The sequence below is a fragment of the Capsella rubella genome, unplaced genomic scaffold (assembly GCF_000375325.1).
Source record: "Capsella rubella cultivar Monte Gargano unplaced genomic scaffold, Caprub1_0 scaffold_6, whole genome shotgun sequence".
Lineage (NCBI taxonomy): Eukaryota > Viridiplantae > Streptophyta > Magnoliopsida > Brassicales > Brassicaceae > Capsella > Capsella rubella.
Window position 1 is genome coordinate 13,632,408 of NW_006238918.1, and position 19,472 is coordinate 13,651,879.

The window sequence follows — 19,472 nt, forward strand, 5'->3', positions numbered from 1 at the left end:
TTACATATTATTTTAAGTATATCAATAGAAAAAAGAATATTAATAAGAGATATTAACACTATAACCTACTTTGTGTAAAAGTTTTGACAACAAAACATACTTTTAAGGGAAGGTATACTTTTTCCCTTGTTTTAGGGTGTGGTGTCATTTTTTATGACGATAATACCCCTCGGCTGAGATGTTTTGGAGAAAAAAATCGAATGGATAAAATAATTTTGCTTAAATCGATTTCTCCCTTCTTATGTCCTCTCTTTCTCCTCCTTTTACTCTTTTTTGTTGTTCTTATTTTAGGGTGACATTTTGTGTATTTAATATCAAAATTTATCTATTTATTTTTATATAACATATTATGATTATATTTTCTTTACATTTTAAGACGCATATTGCTATTGTTTTGATAAATTTTTATTTTATACACTATCCATTTGTAGTTGTATATTTTTTCATTGATGCATGGATTGTCAGTTGCACTATAGTTTATAGCTATTTACTAGGTTTAATCATATAAAAAGATATCAAAACCTATTTAATCAAAGAATTTGTGTTTTGATAAATAAGTCATAAACCATAAACTCTACACCTTAAATCTTAGAGTCTAAATCCTAAATCCTATATCTTAAACCCTAAATCTTATACCCTAAACGAAAAACCCAAAACTCTAACCTTAAACACTAAACTCTAAACATAAAACATGAATCTAAAACTTTAAACCTTGTTCAATGAAATTTAACTGTAAAACCAAAACCATATATCCTAGCCTATAAACATTTTAATGAACATCCTAGAATATCCACGTTATAGTAACCACATGGATATATATGGTCAACGTGAAAAGAAAAAACATTGGAATATGTTCATTAATAAGTGGATACTCAATTATAGTTGTATAAAAAGCATATAAAAACTATTTCATCAAAGAATTTGTAGGTGGTATATAATTCATAATTAACTATCAAATTAAAATTTATTCAAAATTAAGAAGTTTTATAAATGTTCAAAAGAATCTTATCTATTACACGATATCCACGAAAAATTGAAATAAAGAGACAAAATTTTGTGGATATAATATTTTTCACCATTGTTAATACTGAAATAATATTGTATTCCTCCACTATGTATTCTAGTTTCTTACAACTCGAAGTCCATTACTCATATTGATTCAATAACTTCCTATGGACTTGAAACTTAAATAAAATAAAATAAAAACCTAAACCCTAAACCATATAATCTAGGGTATACGATTTAGGTTTTAAGGTATAGGATTTGGGTGGGTTTATGTTCTCTTGTTGTAGTTTCGAGTTCATATGAAAGACTAAACATAAGTAAGTATCTACTAATAATATTGTAATTGATTATCCACATATCAATGAAAAATTGTTCAACTATAAATGGATAGTATATAATATAATATTTCATCTAATATATATCAATATGCATCTTAAAATGTAAAGAAAAATAATCATAATTTATTACATGTAAGTAAATATATAATTTTTAATTATAACAACCTACCTAAAATGATAATAACAAAAGAAAGAAAAATAAAAAGTGAGAGAGGGGAAGAGAGATGAGAGACGAAAGAAAAGGTAAAAAAGTGTGAAAATGTGGTGAAGGATGTTTGAGGATTGAATAGTCATTTAGTAAGCTGAAAGTATACCTATAGCAAAAAGTGGGTTTTTGTGTGATAAAGTATTGGAAAAGTAGGTTATAGTGCTATTTTTTCTATTAATAAAGACTATAGCCACGTAGATAATTACTGTATTTTTCCTCGATTTTAAAAACTATCTGTATTTGCCGAGATCACTAGAATACGACGTCGTTTCACTTCGTTTCTCCTCTTCCTTATTCTCTCACCCTGACTCGTTCACTGACTCGGTTGGTGCTTGAATCGTTTTGATTCGTGGGGAGCGATGAAGTGCCGATCCGTGGCTTGCCTATGGTCTCGAGCGCCTCCATCTCATCGAGTCACCGCCACAGCCGCTCTTACCAATCCACCGACTCTCTATACCGGTGGATCCGATGGGTCAATCATCTGGTGGAGCATCTCGTCGTCTTCTGATTCCAATTCGGTACCTCTTCTCACTCACCCTTTGCTGAATCGTGCTACTGATTCCATATTCTTCTTCCTCGTAACATTTAGGGTTTTGATTTGTCATCAGGAAGTTAAACCAATTGCTATGTTGTGTGGCCATACTGCACCAATAGTGGATCTTGCTGTTTGTGATCCTACTACTGCAGTTTCAGGGAATGGAGTTACATCAGATAGTAGTAATGTGGATCCGTTTGTTGACTGTTCTGCTATGATTAGTGCTTGTTCTGATGGTGTATTGTGTGTATGGAGTAGAAGTAGTGGGCATTGTAGGAGACGAAGAAAGTTACCTCCTTGGGTTGGTAGTCCGTCGATTTTGTGTACTTTGCCATCAGAACCTAGATATGTATGTGTTGGGTGTTCTTATATTGATACACATTCCGTTGATGGGGATGAGACTTTAGCAGATACTGATTTTCAGAACAGGAAACTGTCGAGATGCACTGTGGTGGTTGTCGATACTTATACTCTCACGATTGTTCATACGGTTTTCCATGGGAATTTATCTATTGGTCATTTGAATTTCATGGGTGTGGTTCAGTTAGAGGAGCAGGAATCATTGCTCATGGCAGATTCGTCTGGTAGGGTGCAGTTGGTTCTAGTGTCAGAGAACTCTGAGAAGGGTGAAGATGTATCTGAACCGAGTAAAGGCTCTATTGTGTCAAGAAGCTGGTTTAAGGAAGGGGAAATAGCTATATCAGTAATAACACGAGGGAATCTTGTTGCTGTTTTCTCGAAGACCAAGGGTGTTTTTTGGTTGTTGAATCATGAGGAGGCAATAGGAGAGATATCTTTCGATGAAAATTCTCGGTGGTCTGAAAATTGTTCTCCGAATTTTCGTTTCAAAGAAGCAATGATACTTTACTCTGGTACATCAACTATAGAAGGTGATAAAGATGATAAAATTTCTGAAACTTTTGTGCTGTGGGATGGTAGTGGTTCTGCTGTGCTGTTTGTTATGTCATATATAGATGGAGATTTTACATATAAAAACCTCGGTGAGATTGTTACTGCCCCTGATAAGCATTCTGTGAAATCAACATTTTGTTTTGTACAGTTGAGGCAGTATCTTCTTCGCGTTGAGTCTACTTGTTGTGATATTGAACAAACTTCTCAGTGGAGGCCTCATATAACAGTCTGGTCATTATGCCTAGGAACTGGTAGTGAAAAGGAACTTCAGCGCAAATTGCTTGGAGAAGGCTCCTATTTTGCTGATTGGATTTCAAGCTCTTGTGTAGAAACCACGGGATCCATTAGTGCAGAAAATGGTATTATTAATTTAGGAAGTCAATGCAGTACTGAAAAGGTTCTACAAAGCTCTGTTAGTGACAATGGACAGTGTGTGTCATCGTCCATGGTTATATCTGAGAACATGTATGTCCCATATGCTGTTGTCTATGGTTTCTTTAGTGGTGAGATAGAAATTGCAAAGTTTGATTTTCTTCATGGACTTGATTCACCTGCTTCAACCCCGAGATCAGACACTGATCCATTAGTCTATAGACAGCGTCTATTGGGACACACAGGATCCGTTCTATGCTTAGCAGCGCATCGAATGTTTAGGGATGCAAATGGATGTAATTCTTCTCATGTTTTGATCTCCGGAAGTATGGACTGTACTATCCGGATTTGGGATCTCGAAAACGGAAATGTAGTCATGATCATGCACCATCATGTTGCTCCGGTGCGCCAGATCATTTTAGCACCAGCTCGAACAGAACGCCCATGGAACAATTGTTTTTTATCTGTTGGGGATGATTCATGTGTTGCTCTTTCTTCTCTTGAGACTTTGCGGGTTGAAAGGATGTTTCCTGGGCACCCAAATTACCCTTCAAAAGTCGTTTGGGATGGTACAAGAGGCTACATTGCATGTCTTTTACGTTCCCTTTCGAGAAAATCAGATCCAATTGATGTCTTGTATATATGGGATGTGAAGACAGGTGCTCGAGAACGTGTCCTCCATGGGGCCGCTTCACATTCAATGTTTGATCATTTCTGTGCAGGCATTAGTGAGAAATCTCATTCTGGCACTGTGTTGAATGGAAATACATCAGTTTCCTCTTTGCTCTTCCCAGTAGACGAAGAGAGTAAACCATTTTATTTGAAGAACTATGAGCGGGCAGCCTCTTTATCAACATCTAAGCCAAGTGCTTCACAGGAAAAGGCTAGAGAAGAGAGTTCTATTGCTTCGTCTTTTCTCCAAAACATTAGATACCCTCCCATCAAATGCACCTGCCCATTCCCTGGAATATCGACTCTGATTTTTGATCTGTCATCTTTAGCAGTTTCTTGTCAAACACATGAAGATTCTGATATGCATAAGATGCTAGAAGAGAAGAATGATAAGCCAACTGCTCAGCAGACTTCAAATGACAAGTCTCCTATCCAGAAGACTCTAGAAAACCCTGCAGAAGTTGTTCACATGGACAAGGCAATTGGGGAATATCTAATTCGATTTAGTTTATCCTTTCTGCATTTGTGGGGTATAGATTCTGAACTTGATCAAATGCTAGTAGCACATCTAAAGCTAAAAAGACCAGAGAGTTTTACTGTAACCTCTGGTTTGCAGGGGGACAAAGGGTCACTGACATTAGCATTCCCGGGTTTAAATGCAACACTTGAGGTATTCTTAATGACCTCTATTGATGTCACAGCTGCACATATTTCAACAATATTTTTCTTTCTCTGAGGTTTCCTAAAACATTCCAGCTCTGGAAATCATCGTCGGAGTTTTCTGCGTTGAGGTCAGTGATGATGGTATCACTTGCTCAGTGCATGATTAGTTTATCACATTCCACTGCCACATATAGCAGGTACATCATGTGATCCTTACAACCATCTCTCTTCTTGCAAAGGTTTATATTTTCATGTTTATTCCCACTTGTCAAAACTATAGTCGTTTTTTTTTTCCTTGTAGTAACTTGGCAGCATTCTACACACGAAATCTGGCAGAGAAATTTCCAGATTTGAAGCCACCATTACTCCAGGTGAGTTCTTTGGCTCTCTGCTCCAAATATTATGTTGCTTGCGATGATATTATAGAATATCTAAATAGTTGCAAACAGCTAATTTTGTCCTCCATTTTCCTTGTTTTTATTGTAGCTTTTGGTTACTTTCTGGCAAGATAACAGCGAACAAGTTCGTATGGCTGCTCGGTCTTTATTCCACCACACTGCTTCTTTGGCAATACCTCTTCCATTATGCAGTGATCACGCATCTGAACATGCCAAGTTGGTGAGATCCCTGTCTGGAATCAGTCTGAAGGAACCTAAAAGTCTTAGCACAGGGGAAGAACATCCCACAAACAGTCTGGAGCCTGAGCTTATCCATCAAGCTCAACGACTTTCTCAGGCTGAGGAGGCAGACCTACTCTCCTGGCTTGAATCTTTTGAAATGCAAGACTGGATTTCTTGCGTTGGGGGAACAAGTCAGGACGCAATGGCTGCTCACATTATTGTTGCGGCTGCCTTATCAATCTGGTACCCTAGCCTAGTAAAACCTGGTCTAGCCATGCTAGTCGTCCACAAATTGTTGAATCTGGTTATGGCCATGAGTGAGAAATACAGTTCGACTGCTGCGGAGCTTCTCTCAGAAGGAATGGAGACTACATGGAAAACATGGATCGGACCTGATATTCCCCGGATAGTTTCAGACATATTTTTCCAGATAGAGTGTGTCAGTTCCTCAGTTGGTGCACATCAAGCGGTACCATCATCTATAAAGGAGACTCTGGTCGAAGTTCTTCTTCCAAGTTTAGCCATGGCGGATGTCCTTGGATTTCTTAGCATAATAGAGAGCCAAATATGGTCCACCGCTTCTGATTCACCTGTTCATATAGTATCTCTCAGAACTCTCATCAGAGTAATCCGTGCTGCTCCGAGGAATCTGGTGCTGCATCTTGAGAAGGTTTGTCGCATCTATTTTTACATTTCAGTGAGGATAGTTGAGATTTTAATAGACAAGACATTTTGTCTGATATATGTCCGTAACGAGATTTGTAACACAGTTGGGAAAAATCTTGCAGGTAGTCAATTTTGTTCTTCAAACGATGGACCCAAACAACACTGTCATGCGTAAAACTTGCCTGCAAACCTCAATGGCTACATTGAGAGAAGTTGTGCGTGTATTTCCAATGGTAATCCTAAACGATTCATCAACAAGGTTAGCAATTGGCGATGCTATCACAGAGATCAACAATACCTGTATCCGCATATATGACATGCAAAGGTACAAACCTTACTTGCTTTGTGTTTTCGTTCTACCTTTATCTCAGTTTCTTAGTGGTTTATTTAATTTGCACTGCAGTATGACAAAAATAAGGGTTTTGGATGCAAGTGGACCTCCAGGTCTCCCAAATTTGCTGAGAGGATCTTCAGAATCTGCGGTAACAACAGCTATATCAGCTCTCAGCTTTTCACCAGATGGAGAGGTAATAGTTTTCTAAAGAGATTGTATCTTCTGCACTAAACTTTCAAGTCAACAAGTTCCTGAAGAAGAGACTTAGATCCTTACGAATAAACATTTCTTTGAAATTGTAGGGATTGGTTGCGTTCTCAGAAAACGGTTTGATGGTCAGATGGTGGTCACTAGGATCAGTTTGGTGGGAAAAACTAAGCCGAAGCCTGACACCAGTTCAATGCACAAAACTGATATTTATCCATCCATGGGAGGGATTTTCATCAAACTCTTCTCGGACAAGTGTGATCTCAAGTATCACAAGCGACGAACAAGAACTTCTTCTTCAGGTACTTAATTGTTTTACCATTATCTTATTCTTAGAACTCAACAAAGCCCTTTATATATGTGGCGTTAATGTACCAATACTTAATCTTCTCGGTGTGACCCAAAACAGGAAACCTCAAAGAACGTAAGCCACGCAGAGCGGCTAAAGCAGCTTGTTCACCATATTGACCTCTCTTACCGCCTAGAATGGGCAAGTGAACGCAAAGTAGTTCTAACAAGACACAATGTTGAGTTGGGCACTTGCCTATTGTAACAGCCAATGTCAGGAAAATCTTAATCCGTGTTCCTCAGTTTTGTTCGGGTTTTGTTTCAGAGGACTCATGTTCATGTTGAGTCCATGTTCTATGTTCTCAGGATGCTATCCTAAGAACGTGAACGTCTCTTTTTTGTGTGTCTGAGAACAAGAATGACTTTTCGTATTTGTATTTGTAAAAAATATACATAAATTTAAATATACACGAGAAAATTATTCAATTATACAAATATGTATTCAGACAAAAAGCAACTGAAAGATTTCTGAAAAAACGACAGATGATATTTGCTTTTTCAGGGTTAGAGAATCGAAGTCGACAACGTTTTGATGCTTCAGCTGTTTGGTCTGAAAGCTTTTCGTCTGTAATAATAATACCACGCAAACTTTTTCTTAAAAAAAGAGTAGAATATTTATATATCACCTGGTGACAAAAATAAATGAGAATATAAAGACTACGCAGTATAAAAATGACAATTTATCAAATTGTGCTTTTTATAAAAAAAAAAATTTTATAAATCTGAATTGACATCAAACTGTGTTTTACACATACAAATGAGTCTGAAAGTAGAAACTCTAATAAAATTTTGACTTTGCAATAATATTTCTCTAATTCATCAAATATTTGCATGAGTAACAACAACGTGGCATTTTTTTGGGTTGATATAAGAAAATAGGTTGATTGATATGAATAACTTTGAAGATCTATAAACTTTTGAAACACTTGAAGAACTTTTTTCCGATATATTGAATGTTTCCCAATTTGACGGCATTTGAATATGTATGATTACTTAAGTTTAATGATTTTAATTTATCATCAAAACATATGATAAATGTGATAAAATCTCATGTCAAATTCGGTGTGTTTGGTCGACAAGACGAATCAGGCAAATTCTTTTGCATATTCTCCTTTTAAAAGAAGTTTAACTTCCACTAAAAAATATATACATTTCAGTCTCTCTACATAAGTCAATCAGATAATTTGTAACGCTGGTCAGATAAAAATGAAGAACACAATGTTGGAAATTATATACAGTAAAACCTCTATAAATTAATACTCTATAAATTAATAAACACTATAAATTAATAAATTTTGCTGGTCCCAAGTCGGGACAGTGTAAAAATTGACCAAATTTGATAAGATAATAAGATAATAATTTTTTTGAAATTTATATGTAAAATATAGTCCCAATAATATCATAAATTAATAATCACTATATATATATATGGTAGATATATTAATATATGTTTTTAGTTTTTGTAAAAATCAATTTTCTCCCAGAGTTCACCTCAATAAATAATTTTATCTTAGTATATTTTTAAACAATAATCTTGTGATATATACCATCACAAGTCATAAAAATAATCAAATTTTCTTTATGTTTTCAATTTTTAAATATGCATCATATTCATGTTTTATATAGGATGTTGAAATATAACAATTGAGGTTAGTAATATACAATTAAATTTATGTATATAATTTGTATAAGTGAATTTATCTATAATATTTATAGTTTATAGTCAAATTTCTCTTTTTCTAAATATAATATTCATTTTCAAACTACTGTATAATTTATAATATCTATAAGATTAGACTTGGTTTTGTAAAAATGTGTCAATTCGTACTTTTAAAAAATTTGAAAAAATTAAAATATCACTATAAATTAATAATTATTAATTTACACTATAAAATAATAAATATTAATTTATAAATAAATTAATATCACTATAAATTAATAAAATATCTTGGTCCCAACATTATTAATTTATAGAGGTTTTACTGTATATCTTAATGTCCATTAAAAATATATTATTTCCCAACTTCGCTATTTTAATTTTAAACATTTTTCATATTTAGTATAATATTATAAATTGAAAATAAGATCAAATAAAAGTGAAAGAAGAATGATAATTGTTTTTTAATATATTCTATTAAATTAGTTAGATAAATATTAGGAAATCATAAAATTAGTTATGGAAATAATATAATCCTAAAATTATTGTCAAGTAAATTTGAGTAGCATTAAGCCATAGTGTATCAAATATCATATCAAGAAACCCTTTATTCATTTATTTTCTTATGAAAATAAGATACAAAATAAAATAAAAAATTCTCGATATGATATTGAAATTAAACTCGATCGATTTCTGTAGAAACAAAGTTTTAAAAGAAAATTCGAAACTATGATCAAATCATATAAATATTACCGAATATGTTGATTTACTAACATATAAACAATATGCTTGGACATACATATGTTTAATAAAAATTTATATAAAACAAAAGCTCAATTCTATGGAAAACAATAAAAAATGATTATAAAACCCTGTAAAACCTCAATTGTAACTATATATATATATATATATATATATATATATATATATATACATAAGGAATTCCTAAATCGGCTCACGAGATATATATATATATATATATATATACATCCATACCAATTCTTGATAAATCTGTAGAAGTTGCACAAAACTTGATCTTTTCTCTCAAAATTACCAAGTATATATTATATGTGATTTGAACATATTATTTTCCAAATGTTCTGGTCCATAACATGCGCTTCTTATAAACTCACGTGGAGACAAGGAAAAATTTAATCTCATTTCAAAATTTAATTAATAGTAGAGTTTTTCAAAGTTTGTTAGCTTTAGAATTCAGTCATTGGATCAAATATATAATCTCGTTGTTGTGCCATTAAATATACGTATCATCCTATAAGTACGTGTTAATATGCAAAAGTCCATCACATGCATCAAATAATCAAATATCTAACTTAGTGTTTGTTCAATAAGTCATATGACTCTCAAGGCTAGAATTTGAATGCTCTCATTGTTTAATTTGCATGGCTGACTATTACGAACATTACAAACATTTATTTTTATTTGATAATGTAATTATACATAAAAACGTTTGAAAAAATTGTATTACAAACATTTCAATTCTTGAGAAAACTATGACACCAACTACAGAAGCCAAATTCTTTTTTTTTTTTTTTCAATACAAGTCACGATGACTACTGTGCAAATGAAGACATCGTCAAACTCAAATGAAAATATATGTCTCAAATAAAAAGAATGAGATGAGTTTAGGCTGTTTTAGCAATAAAGGTAAAACAAGATTAGACATAAGGTAAGGTCGTTGTTTTGACCCACATGCTTGTTGATTTGTTACTATGTCAACTTAAAACCCGTTGACTGCTTGACAATATCATAAACTTATTATCATTTACTTTGGTGTCAAATTAAGCAAATAAGTGGAACCTAGACTTAATTATTTTTATTTTATGTATTTACAAAAATAATCGGTTAAATTATTATTTTCTCGACAAATATATATTGATATTAGAAAGTATTTACATGCATAAATGTAGAAAATTATAATAATTTCAAAAGAATCAAGAGTATTATTAGAATAACAATCATTTTTTAATTGTATTAGGCAAAAAAATTATTGGATAAAAACGATATTAAAGACAATAATATAAAAATTAGTTGTATTGTTTATTTCATCTGATTTTTTTTAAACTGTTCATATATCATTAGTCATCTTCTCTATTCGCTTAAAATCTTGTATTAATTTCTATTAATACTACTAATTTCTTGTTTGAAAAGAGGCAGAACGAAGAAATGAATGCAGAAGAAGAAAAAAAAAAAAAAAGAAGTCGTGAAAGATTTGTTTGGTCAAAGTCTCAAAGATCAAAGTGAAGGCTTCAAAAGATCATCTTCTTGACTCGAAAAATCAATTGTGGAATGTTACTGGTCTTGGAGGCTGCCAAAATTGCATTTATTTTCCATTGACGACATTTCATGTGGTGTGGTCCAATGTCTGCCACTACTATTGTAATCACTGATGATTCTAGTTTTTCTAATAAAGGATTTGAGCCATATAATATTCGCATTACTCATAAAGGCATTCTAAAATTGTAGAAACAAAAATGGAATTTTGTGTTTTTATACACTTTTCATATTAGCTTTTCCTAAGCTGTCAAGTGATACACATCATTAGTTTAACGAAAACATCATTAAAGAATCATGTGAAGAGGAGAAAAAAACAAGTGAATGGAGTTGAAATATCAATACGTGTTTATGATGAGTGCATTAGTGCATTATTAACAAGAAGGTGGAGATCACAACCTTCTCCAATGACTCATTAAGCTTCCATATAATTTGCATATATTAATGTCCATTAAAAGGGGCACAGTTCAACTGTTCTAAACCTTTAATTCTTGTTTATGCCGACATTATGTTTTTTCTTGTATTTCTTTTTTTATAAAGTATTTTTCTCTTACGATATGATGTTTTAAGCGTAATTCTTTAATCTTTAAGTGTTATCGCTAATTCTACCCAAAAAATGTGTTAAGACCATCATTATTGGAAACATCTTAGAATTGAAAACAGGTATCTCAGCATAGTGTTTTGTATCTTATATAAAATACAAAACATTGTGCTAAGATACTCATTTTCAATTCTAAGATGCTTCCAATAATAATGTTGCTCTAAGTAGCAAAATCGGTAATATAGGGAAAAATCTTAATTTTTATATGGTTCTTTTTCTAGTCCTCATCATGAGTCATACATGACGATATGAAGATGACCCAATTGATATAATATTTGATTTCTACATAAAACCAAAATAATAGACTACATTATATTTTATTTATTTGTAAGCATACTATTTTTTTTAAAAAAAATCTAATATATGGAAATAAATATAGGATTCTTTGTCTTCAATGAAATTATATTTGAAAATTTATATATTTGGTCCCCCTTGAAATAAATTTTTATGACCACACGTTCTAAGACTTAAAACGGATAGAAAACTATTTTTTTATTAGATTTTGTTTACAAAATAATAATATTAAGGAGTATATCAGAATGTTGTGTGTTTGTTGGAGCTTGATTTTATTATTCATCAAGTAGAAATGCATGTTGTACCATTAGTCAACAAAATATATTTGTTTCCAGTTCCTTTTTTTTACCATCTAATATAGTAAAATTTTAGCATACATTTCTGATAATTGACCAATATTTTTTTAACATATATAAATATATATATATATTTTTTAACATAACATTTCTATTATTGTATTCAAATTGATATCTCATTTCCAAATATTGAAATTGGACTTATTTATATGGTCACAGGTCCCCCCAACCACAATTTCGTTCCAATCTCCTCCACAATGGAGTGAATGGACCACTATTCACAAATTTGGTTCCAACTTCAAAGGAGTCAAACGAAAACTATATGAAACATAAAGGACCATTTTGAAAATTTAAGTTCTTTCATGGAACCTTCGTTGTATATCCAGTACAACGCTACTCACTCGGTATGTACACACCTGAAATCAAATTCTCTATATATATCACACAATCTCACTTCCCATCCCAGACACATCAAAAACAATAACTCCTAAATCTCTAACACAACAGAACCCAAAAGAAAAAACAAAAAAAAATATGGTATCTTTTGTAACAGAGAAGAAGCAAAATCTTAACCTATTGTCTAGAATCGCCTCCGGTGACGGCCACGGCGAGAACTCGTCGTACTTCGATGGTTGGAAAGCTTATGAAGAGAACCCATTTCACCCAATTGATAGACCTGACGGAGTTATCCAAATGGGTCTCGCTGAGAATCAGGTAATTTCGAAATAAAAATCCAAACTTTATTTTTGTTCTGTTCTTCTCTGTTTCTGTAACCTTGAAAGATTAAAAAAAAAACCTAACTTTATTGCTTAAATTGTGTAGCTTTGTGGTGATGTGATGCGTAAATGGGTTTTGAAACATCCAGAAGCTTCGATTTGTACAGAACAAGGTTTGAATGGATTCAGCGACATTGCAATCTTCCAGGATTATCATGGCTTACCTGAATTCAGACAAGTAAGTAATCTTTGTTGTTTGAACTCAGCCAATTTCATAACTTTTGCTTTGTTTGGTTTCTAAAGATTCTAACTTTATTGTTTTACTTCTTTCAGGCTGTAGCTAAATTTATGGAGAAGACAAGAAATAACAGAGTTAAGTTTGATCCTGACCGGATTGTTATGAGCGGCGGAGCAACCGGAGCACATGAGACAGTTGCTTTCTGTTTAGCTAATCCTGGTGATGGTTTCTTAGTACCAACTCCTTATTATCCAGGGTTTGTTTCAAAGATCTTGGTTCATTGAGTTGTGTCACATTAGTACTTAGTTTGATTTGGTTATCTAAATTTGGTTTGGTTTGGTTTCAGGTTTGATAGAGATTTGAGATGGAGAACAGGAGTGAATCTTGTACCTGTTACTTGTCATAGCTCTGATGGGTTTAAGATCACTGTGGAAGCCTTGGAAGCTGCATATGAAAAGGCCCGGGAGTCGAATATTCCGGTTAAAGGTTTACTTATGACGAATCCTTCGAATCCGCTTGGTACTACGTTAGACAGGGAGTGTTTGAAGTCTCTTGTTAAGTTCACTAATGAGAAAAAGATTCATCTTATTGCGGATGAGATCTATGCTGCAACTACATTTGGTCAGTCTGAGTTTATAAGTGTTGCGGAAGTGATCGAGGAGATCGAGGATTGTAACCGCGATTTGATTCATATTGTCTATAGTCTATCCAAAGATATGGGGCTGCCTGGTTTTAGAGTTGGTATAGTATACTCTTACAATGACCGGGTGGTTCAAATCGCAAGGAAAATGTCGAGTTTTGGTCTTGTTTCGTCCCAAACGCAGCATTTAATCGCCAAAATGTTATCCGATGAAGACTTTGTGGACGAGTTCATCCGCGAGAGCAAACTACGGTTAGCTGCAAGGCACGCCGAGTTAACCACGGGCTTAGATGGTTTAGGCATCGGCTGGTTAAAGGCCGAAGCTGGTTTGTTCCTATGGATGGACTTAAGAAACCTCTTGAAGACAGCTACATTTGATTCGGAAACCGAACTATGGCGTGTGATCATCCACCAGGTGAAGCTAAACGTATCTCCAGGCGGTTCGTTCCATTGCCACGAACCAGGATGGTTCAGAGTATGTTTTGCCAACATGGACCACAAGACGATGGAGACAGCTCTAGAGAGGATAAGAGTGTTCACTAGCCAACTAGAGGAAGAGACTAAACCAATGGCTTCAACAACTATGATGGCTAAGAAGAAGAAGAAGTGCTGGCAGAGTAACCTGAGGTTAAGCTTCAACGATAAAAGACGGTTCGACGATGGCTTCTTCTCGCCTCATTCACCTGTGCCGCCTTCTCCGCTAGTCCGTGCACAGACTTAAGAAGACCGTTCATGTTTTTGACTAGAGACCAGTCGTAAAGTTGAAAGATCAAATTCTTTTAACATTGATTGTGACATTTGTCTAATTTAATGTATAGCCTACGACTATCAAAGTTGAATTGTTTTATTATGTTATCTCTCTCTGTGTAATTTTAACCAATTGAATAATGTTAATGAGAAATCAGAATTTGCAACTGTTGTCACACTGGTCAATACCGACTCTAGTGCCTAAGTTTTTAATCAAATCAAACGTTGACTCAACCAGCATAACCGGGATTCTTACATGACAAAACCGGTAAAAAGTTGGTAATCAAATCAAATGCCGATTTAACCAGCATAACCGGGATTCTCACATGACAAAACCGGTAAATTGACCGGTCCATTGTGGAATTTTTGTTTAAAACACATCTTATGGATTGTTAAATTGGAAAATAATTTAGTCTATCCAAAAATTATACTGTTGTCTATAGTCTATCCAAAGATTGTCCAAATATATATAATAAAAAGAGAAAATTGTATTCTCTGTCATAAACAGTATAATTTCTTTTAAGAAATGCCACTTTTAATCCAATCTGCCATAAAATCAAGATCGTAATTTATATTTTTTTTTACACAAAACTTTAAAAGCCCTTTCATCTATTTATTTTTCGATAAAACATGATACATCACTTAATTGATTATAAAATTAAAGCTCAAAGTAAGCTCGATTCACGAGTTTGAATGTGAAGCTCTTCCTTAGTTTTTGGTTTTGATTCTAAAATAACTATATTCTTGAGTTTTGATATGAAACTCTTCTTTTTAGCTTTTAGTTTCGATTCTATAAACACGTATAGGTGGTGATGGATGGGCCACATTACGAATAACTTAAGATATTAATCAAGCAACTTAAGTTTTTAGTTGGATTTTATCAATTTCTAACTCAACTCCCAAGTTTGATTAAAGTTTAACCATTTTCATTGCTTCTTCTTATAAAAAAATCATTTTATATTTTCAATTAATTTTAATATTATTTACAGATATCAAACAATATATCAAATACATTTCCTAATGTGAATTAATCTGTTTTGAAGATATATGTATGATGTGTGCATGTGTATTGATTTATTTGCACAAATAACTATGTGCATCTTATGGTGTGCCAACAAAAAGTACAACTTGAAATTTTCACTTCGTATAAAAATCTCATGCTCGAAAGTTCATTTTATGTACAACAATTGACGCGAACTATGCGTTGAAAATGATCGAATGTTATTCCATAGCGATCGAAAAGTGTAAGAAAATTTAAATTAATTTTTTTAATGGTAAGAAAAAGTTATTGTATTAACCTACAAATACTATTCTACGAATGTTATAATTGTCACAAAACTTGTTTTAGTACTATTCTAAGGTATTTTCTATAAAGTTTTAGAAATTGGTATATTGTTTAGAAAGAGAAAAATTTGTTGGGCCACAAATAAAATGAACAAATCTACAAAAACAAAATAAACTACTTTTTAGAGCAAATAAATTTTGATGGGTATAACAATTAGTTTTGCTAAAAGAATTGTTTTTTCTTTTCTTTTTTTAACCAAGAATAAGAAGTAATGAAAAAATCCAAACCAGATAATCAAAATCCTTTAAAAAAAGAGTCGATATAATTTATTGTCGGAGGGAGAATTCTCCTTAGTTTTCGTCAGTCTTAATTAAGTTAGTTCCCTTCCTTTGACAGCTGATGTTGTGATAATTCATAAGGAAAATACTTTCTTCTTGAATTCATTTATTGTTTGTCTTTTTTTTTTAATTCATGCATCATATATATGTTGTTTTTGACACACCATTTCAGAAATTCGGAATGACCTTATATATATATATTTTCTTTTTCCATAATGATTTAAGACCCAAATTCCACATGTAAGCGTAACCACTAAATTTTGTAAAACCCGGATGCTTATGATAAGTTATAAAAACTAGGCCATACAAAACTCACATATTGCCTTTTTAAAAAAGGAATTGGTTGCAAAAATATTTTGATATCTTTGTTAGTTTCATAACGTTTCGGGATGCTAATTAACACTTTCCCAACGATGAAACTAGCTTATTAGTGTATTCATGTGTTGGGTTTGTTGTTTCAATGCTTCACGTGTATAGATTGTTGCAAATTTCTTGTTACTAGCATAGTAGCCAAATGGGCATAGCGTAATTACAATGTACTCATTATCAAATGGGAGAGAAAAAAATCAAGTTCACGTACCTTTTTTTAAAGGTTCAATATTAATATGATACTCCATTATTTCATAATAAGTAATATTTTAGCTTTAAAAACAAAATGATATGTTTTTTTTTCCAATACATTTGCATATGAGACACCTATAATTTCCTCTACTTTGATTATTGTTTTTCCAATACATTTAAATTTTTTTCCTACCTTGATTTTGCATATCTAAAATTTTATATATGCGATATTATATACAAATTAGTACATTTGAAGTGTATAGCTACTGTTCCAAAACAAAAATAATAATAAGTGTATAGCTTTGTGTGCTTTTTTTTTTTTTTTGAAACAAGCTATGTGTGCTTGTGTTTCTTGATTGGGAGTCTAGTCATTTTGGATTTCATTCGAAGTTAATAATTGTATAAAAACTGAATAAGAAATTTTCTTGAAAACTATATTAATTTTAAAAGAAATTATAACGTAGTGTCATGCATGCGTTAAGGATCCAATGATCCACACATACAATAATGGATTAATTTTTGGATATATATATACTATATGTAAATTGATGATCGATAACTAATACTAATGTCGTTATGTTCTTGAATTTATTTAAAAATATATATACTATAGATAGAGGTACTATTTTTTGGTCAAGTAAAACTATATACATTTATAAATAATGTTAGAAAATCTCAGTAACGTGAACGGTCTCGGTCATATATGGCCCATGGCGGCTTTAACAATGGTGGGAGCAGGTCCTCGGGTTAACATACAATAATACCATAAGACAGTTTGAGTTGAAAGATTTGGTTATAAAAACTTTGAAAAGTTTTAGTAAACATATTATTTAATTGCATGTGTATTGTAAAGTATAAGAATGCACACATGGCTCTACCTAAGCTAGCTATTAGCATATAGCTAAAACGAAAAAGTCTTATGTATTGATTAATAAGTTTTGAGATTTTTGTAACAAAAAGAGAAATAGTTTAAAGTTTTTATTTATGACCGAACCAAAAATAAACTTGTAAAACGTATAATGAAATTTGCCATGCATATATATTAACGTAAACACTATATAGAGTTTTTTGTTTGAGGTTCTACTCCACATATTCATATTAAAGACATGTAATACGTAATGATATTAACGTTAATTTTTACAGGTTAGATATTATATCAAGAAAATGGTAGATATTAAGCAAAAGAAAAGGTGTAGATCACGATCAACGTTTTGTTTTAAAAAAAAATTGTTAGTTAATAATTAGCAAAAGAAACTGATCAATATTATATATGTGAATTGTTATCCTTAAAGAACATTCGTCAACGAATGTTAGTTGTTGTTTGTTAATTGGGTTGTTAATTAACAAGCATTATTAAAAGCATTTGGTTAAGGGTTAGTAGATAATTATATTGCAAATGTCTTCAACTTCATTAAAAAAAATAAAAAATACTTACATATGCAATGATTTGTCTACCAAATACAATCAATTAACTAACCAATTTTCTTGACGAAATAGAAAAGATTAATCGAAATTCTCATCTATATAGATAGATAGACTAATAAAAATAGCCATTATCGTGTAATCAAGCCACACACAAAAGATTGATGTTGACAACAAAATAACACACACATAGCTTGGAATTTTAGTAGTGTCCTGGCATGACAAGTTGAATAAATTACGAGCTAGGTAAATAAAATTTTATAAAAATTAGCACAAATTGTTGGCAAAATCTATGTGAAATTTTTTTGGTCTACTGATCTTTATAATCTTTATAGCATATATCAGATTTGCGGTTACATAATGCATATTTTGCAAAGGAGTGATGCAAGACTACTCAAAAGTTTCAGAAAACTGCAAACAGTTTTTTTACAAAAAAAAATAAATAAATAAATAAAAAACATATTTTAAAACCCAACACACTAATATATTTATACTTCTATTCCATCAAACAAATATTTAGATTTTAAATCTCTTTAGATAGAGACCATAACTTTAGATACTTCCCCCCCCCCCCCCAAACCTATTTTTCATCCAATCACACTAATATATTATACTTTAAACATTGAAGAGTTTTACGAAAGACAAAAACCAATTTTGCCTATCGTAGAGGCTATCTTAACCATGCTACAATATTGCATGTCATTGCCTCTCTAAGATCGGTCATAGAAGAACCACCTATCTTATATACTCTTATCATTTTTTTTTAGCATTCTACGGTTCTCCGAAAAACAAATCCAACCACTGACAAGATTACGAAAATTTAGTTTGAACAAATATTTTTTTTTTAAATGACTAAGTGATTATACTATCCAATTTAATTTAATATAGTTTTTAAAAGTAAAATTAATATTACGATGTTACTAGTATTATTATTATCTTTGATTATATAATTATTTAGATGGCATATTTTATCAATTTTAGATATTAAGTTATCAAATATTTAAATTACTTTTTGATGTCCATTAAGTTGTCAAAAAATTTAGTTACTTTTTTTTTATTGGTTAGTAATTTTGGAGAGAAATATTTGTACAAGTGTCTCTCTCCTCAATTTTGTTACATTATATAGATGTACATGTTAAATAATAAATTATATTTCATACAATTTACTTTTCTGTCCTTATAAGCTAATTAGTTTAATTAAAGTTAATATTTTCAAAATAATATTGGTTTATGTATTAAATTTCATTTCAATTTTATTAATATTAGGATATAATTTGCCGCCTCTCTTCACTTATTTGTGTAATTATATATATGTAAACACTATTCTTAAATTATTTAAAACAATTAAAAGAACTTTAATAAGTAATAACAATAAGAAAAGACAAGACAATATTATTTTTATGATGATAATTTAAATCAAACAGGAATAAATAGAACATGCTAGTTAGCTACTTTCTTCTTGTTGTCTTCTCCTCGTTGATTTATCCTCTCAAGACCAACACCAT

At 31.8% G+C, this 19,472-nt stretch overlaps 2 protein-coding genes across 3 annotated transcripts; both read left to right on the forward strand.

The window, feature by feature from the left end:
- The first annotated feature begins 1,862 nt into the window (after window positions 1-1,862).
- Window positions 1,863-7,309, forward strand: LOC17881307. 2 transcript variants are annotated; one of them, XM_006286831.2, is made up of 9 exons: window positions 1,863-2,069; window positions 2,160-4,712; window positions 4,799-4,902; window positions 5,007-5,076; window positions 5,192-5,995; window positions 6,114-6,316; window positions 6,395-6,518; window positions 6,628-6,834; window positions 6,942-7,309. In XM_006286831.2, the coding sequence occupies exons 1-9, from the start codon at window positions 1,911-1,913 to the stop codon at window positions 7,083-7,085; spliced, it is 4,368 nt and encodes a 1,455-aa protein (XP_006286893.1). In that variant the 5' UTR covers window positions 1,863-1,910; the 3' UTR covers window positions 7,086-7,309. The 2 variants fall into 2 exon arrangements, with proteins under 2 accessions (XP_006286893.1, XP_023636201.1); XM_023780433.1 differs by having other exon boundaries at window positions 1,863-4,712.
- Window positions 7,310-12,469: 5,160 nt separating this feature from the next.
- On the forward strand, window positions 12,470-14,528 carry LOC17881710 (1-aminocyclopropane-1-carboxylate synthase 6). The gene is made up of 4 exons (XM_006287528.2): window positions 12,470-12,734; window positions 12,843-12,974; window positions 13,070-13,230; window positions 13,321-14,528. The coding sequence occupies exons 1-4, from the start codon at window positions 12,555-12,557 to the stop codon at window positions 14,333-14,335; spliced, it is 1,488 nt and encodes a 495-aa protein (XP_006287590.1). The 5' UTR covers window positions 12,470-12,554; the 3' UTR covers window positions 14,336-14,528.
- Window positions 14,529-19,472: the final 4,944 nt, after the last annotated feature.

What these genes read in the sequence shown, in the direction of transcription:
- LOC17881307 (XM_023780433.1), top strand. Translation starts at nt 1,911, where the DNA reads ATGAAGTGCCGATCCGTGGCTTGCCTATGGTCTCGAGCGCCTCCATCT. An exon ending in TGAAGCCACCATTACTCCAG is followed by an intron (nt 5,077 to 5,191) that starts GTGAGTTCTTTG and finishes TTTTTATTGTAG; the next exon opens with CTTTTGGTTACTTTCTGGCA. An exon ending in AACAAGAACTTCTTCTTCAG is followed by an intron (nt 6,835 to 6,941) that starts GTACTTAATTGT and finishes GACCCAAAACAG; the next exon opens with GAAACCTCAAAGAACGTAAG.
- LOC17881710 (XM_006287528.2), top strand. Translation starts at nt 12,555, where the DNA reads ATGGTATCTTTTGTAACAGAGAAGAAGCAAAATCTTAACCTATTGTCT. An exon ending in GCTTACCTGAATTCAGACAA is followed by an intron (nt 12,975 to 13,069) that starts GTAAGTAATCTT and finishes TACTTCTTTCAG; the next exon opens with GCTGTAGCTAAATTTATGGA. An exon ending in CCAACTCCTTATTATCCAGG is followed by an intron (nt 13,231 to 13,320) that starts GTTTGTTTCAAA and finishes GTTTGGTTTCAG; the next exon opens with GTTTGATAGAGATTTGAGAT.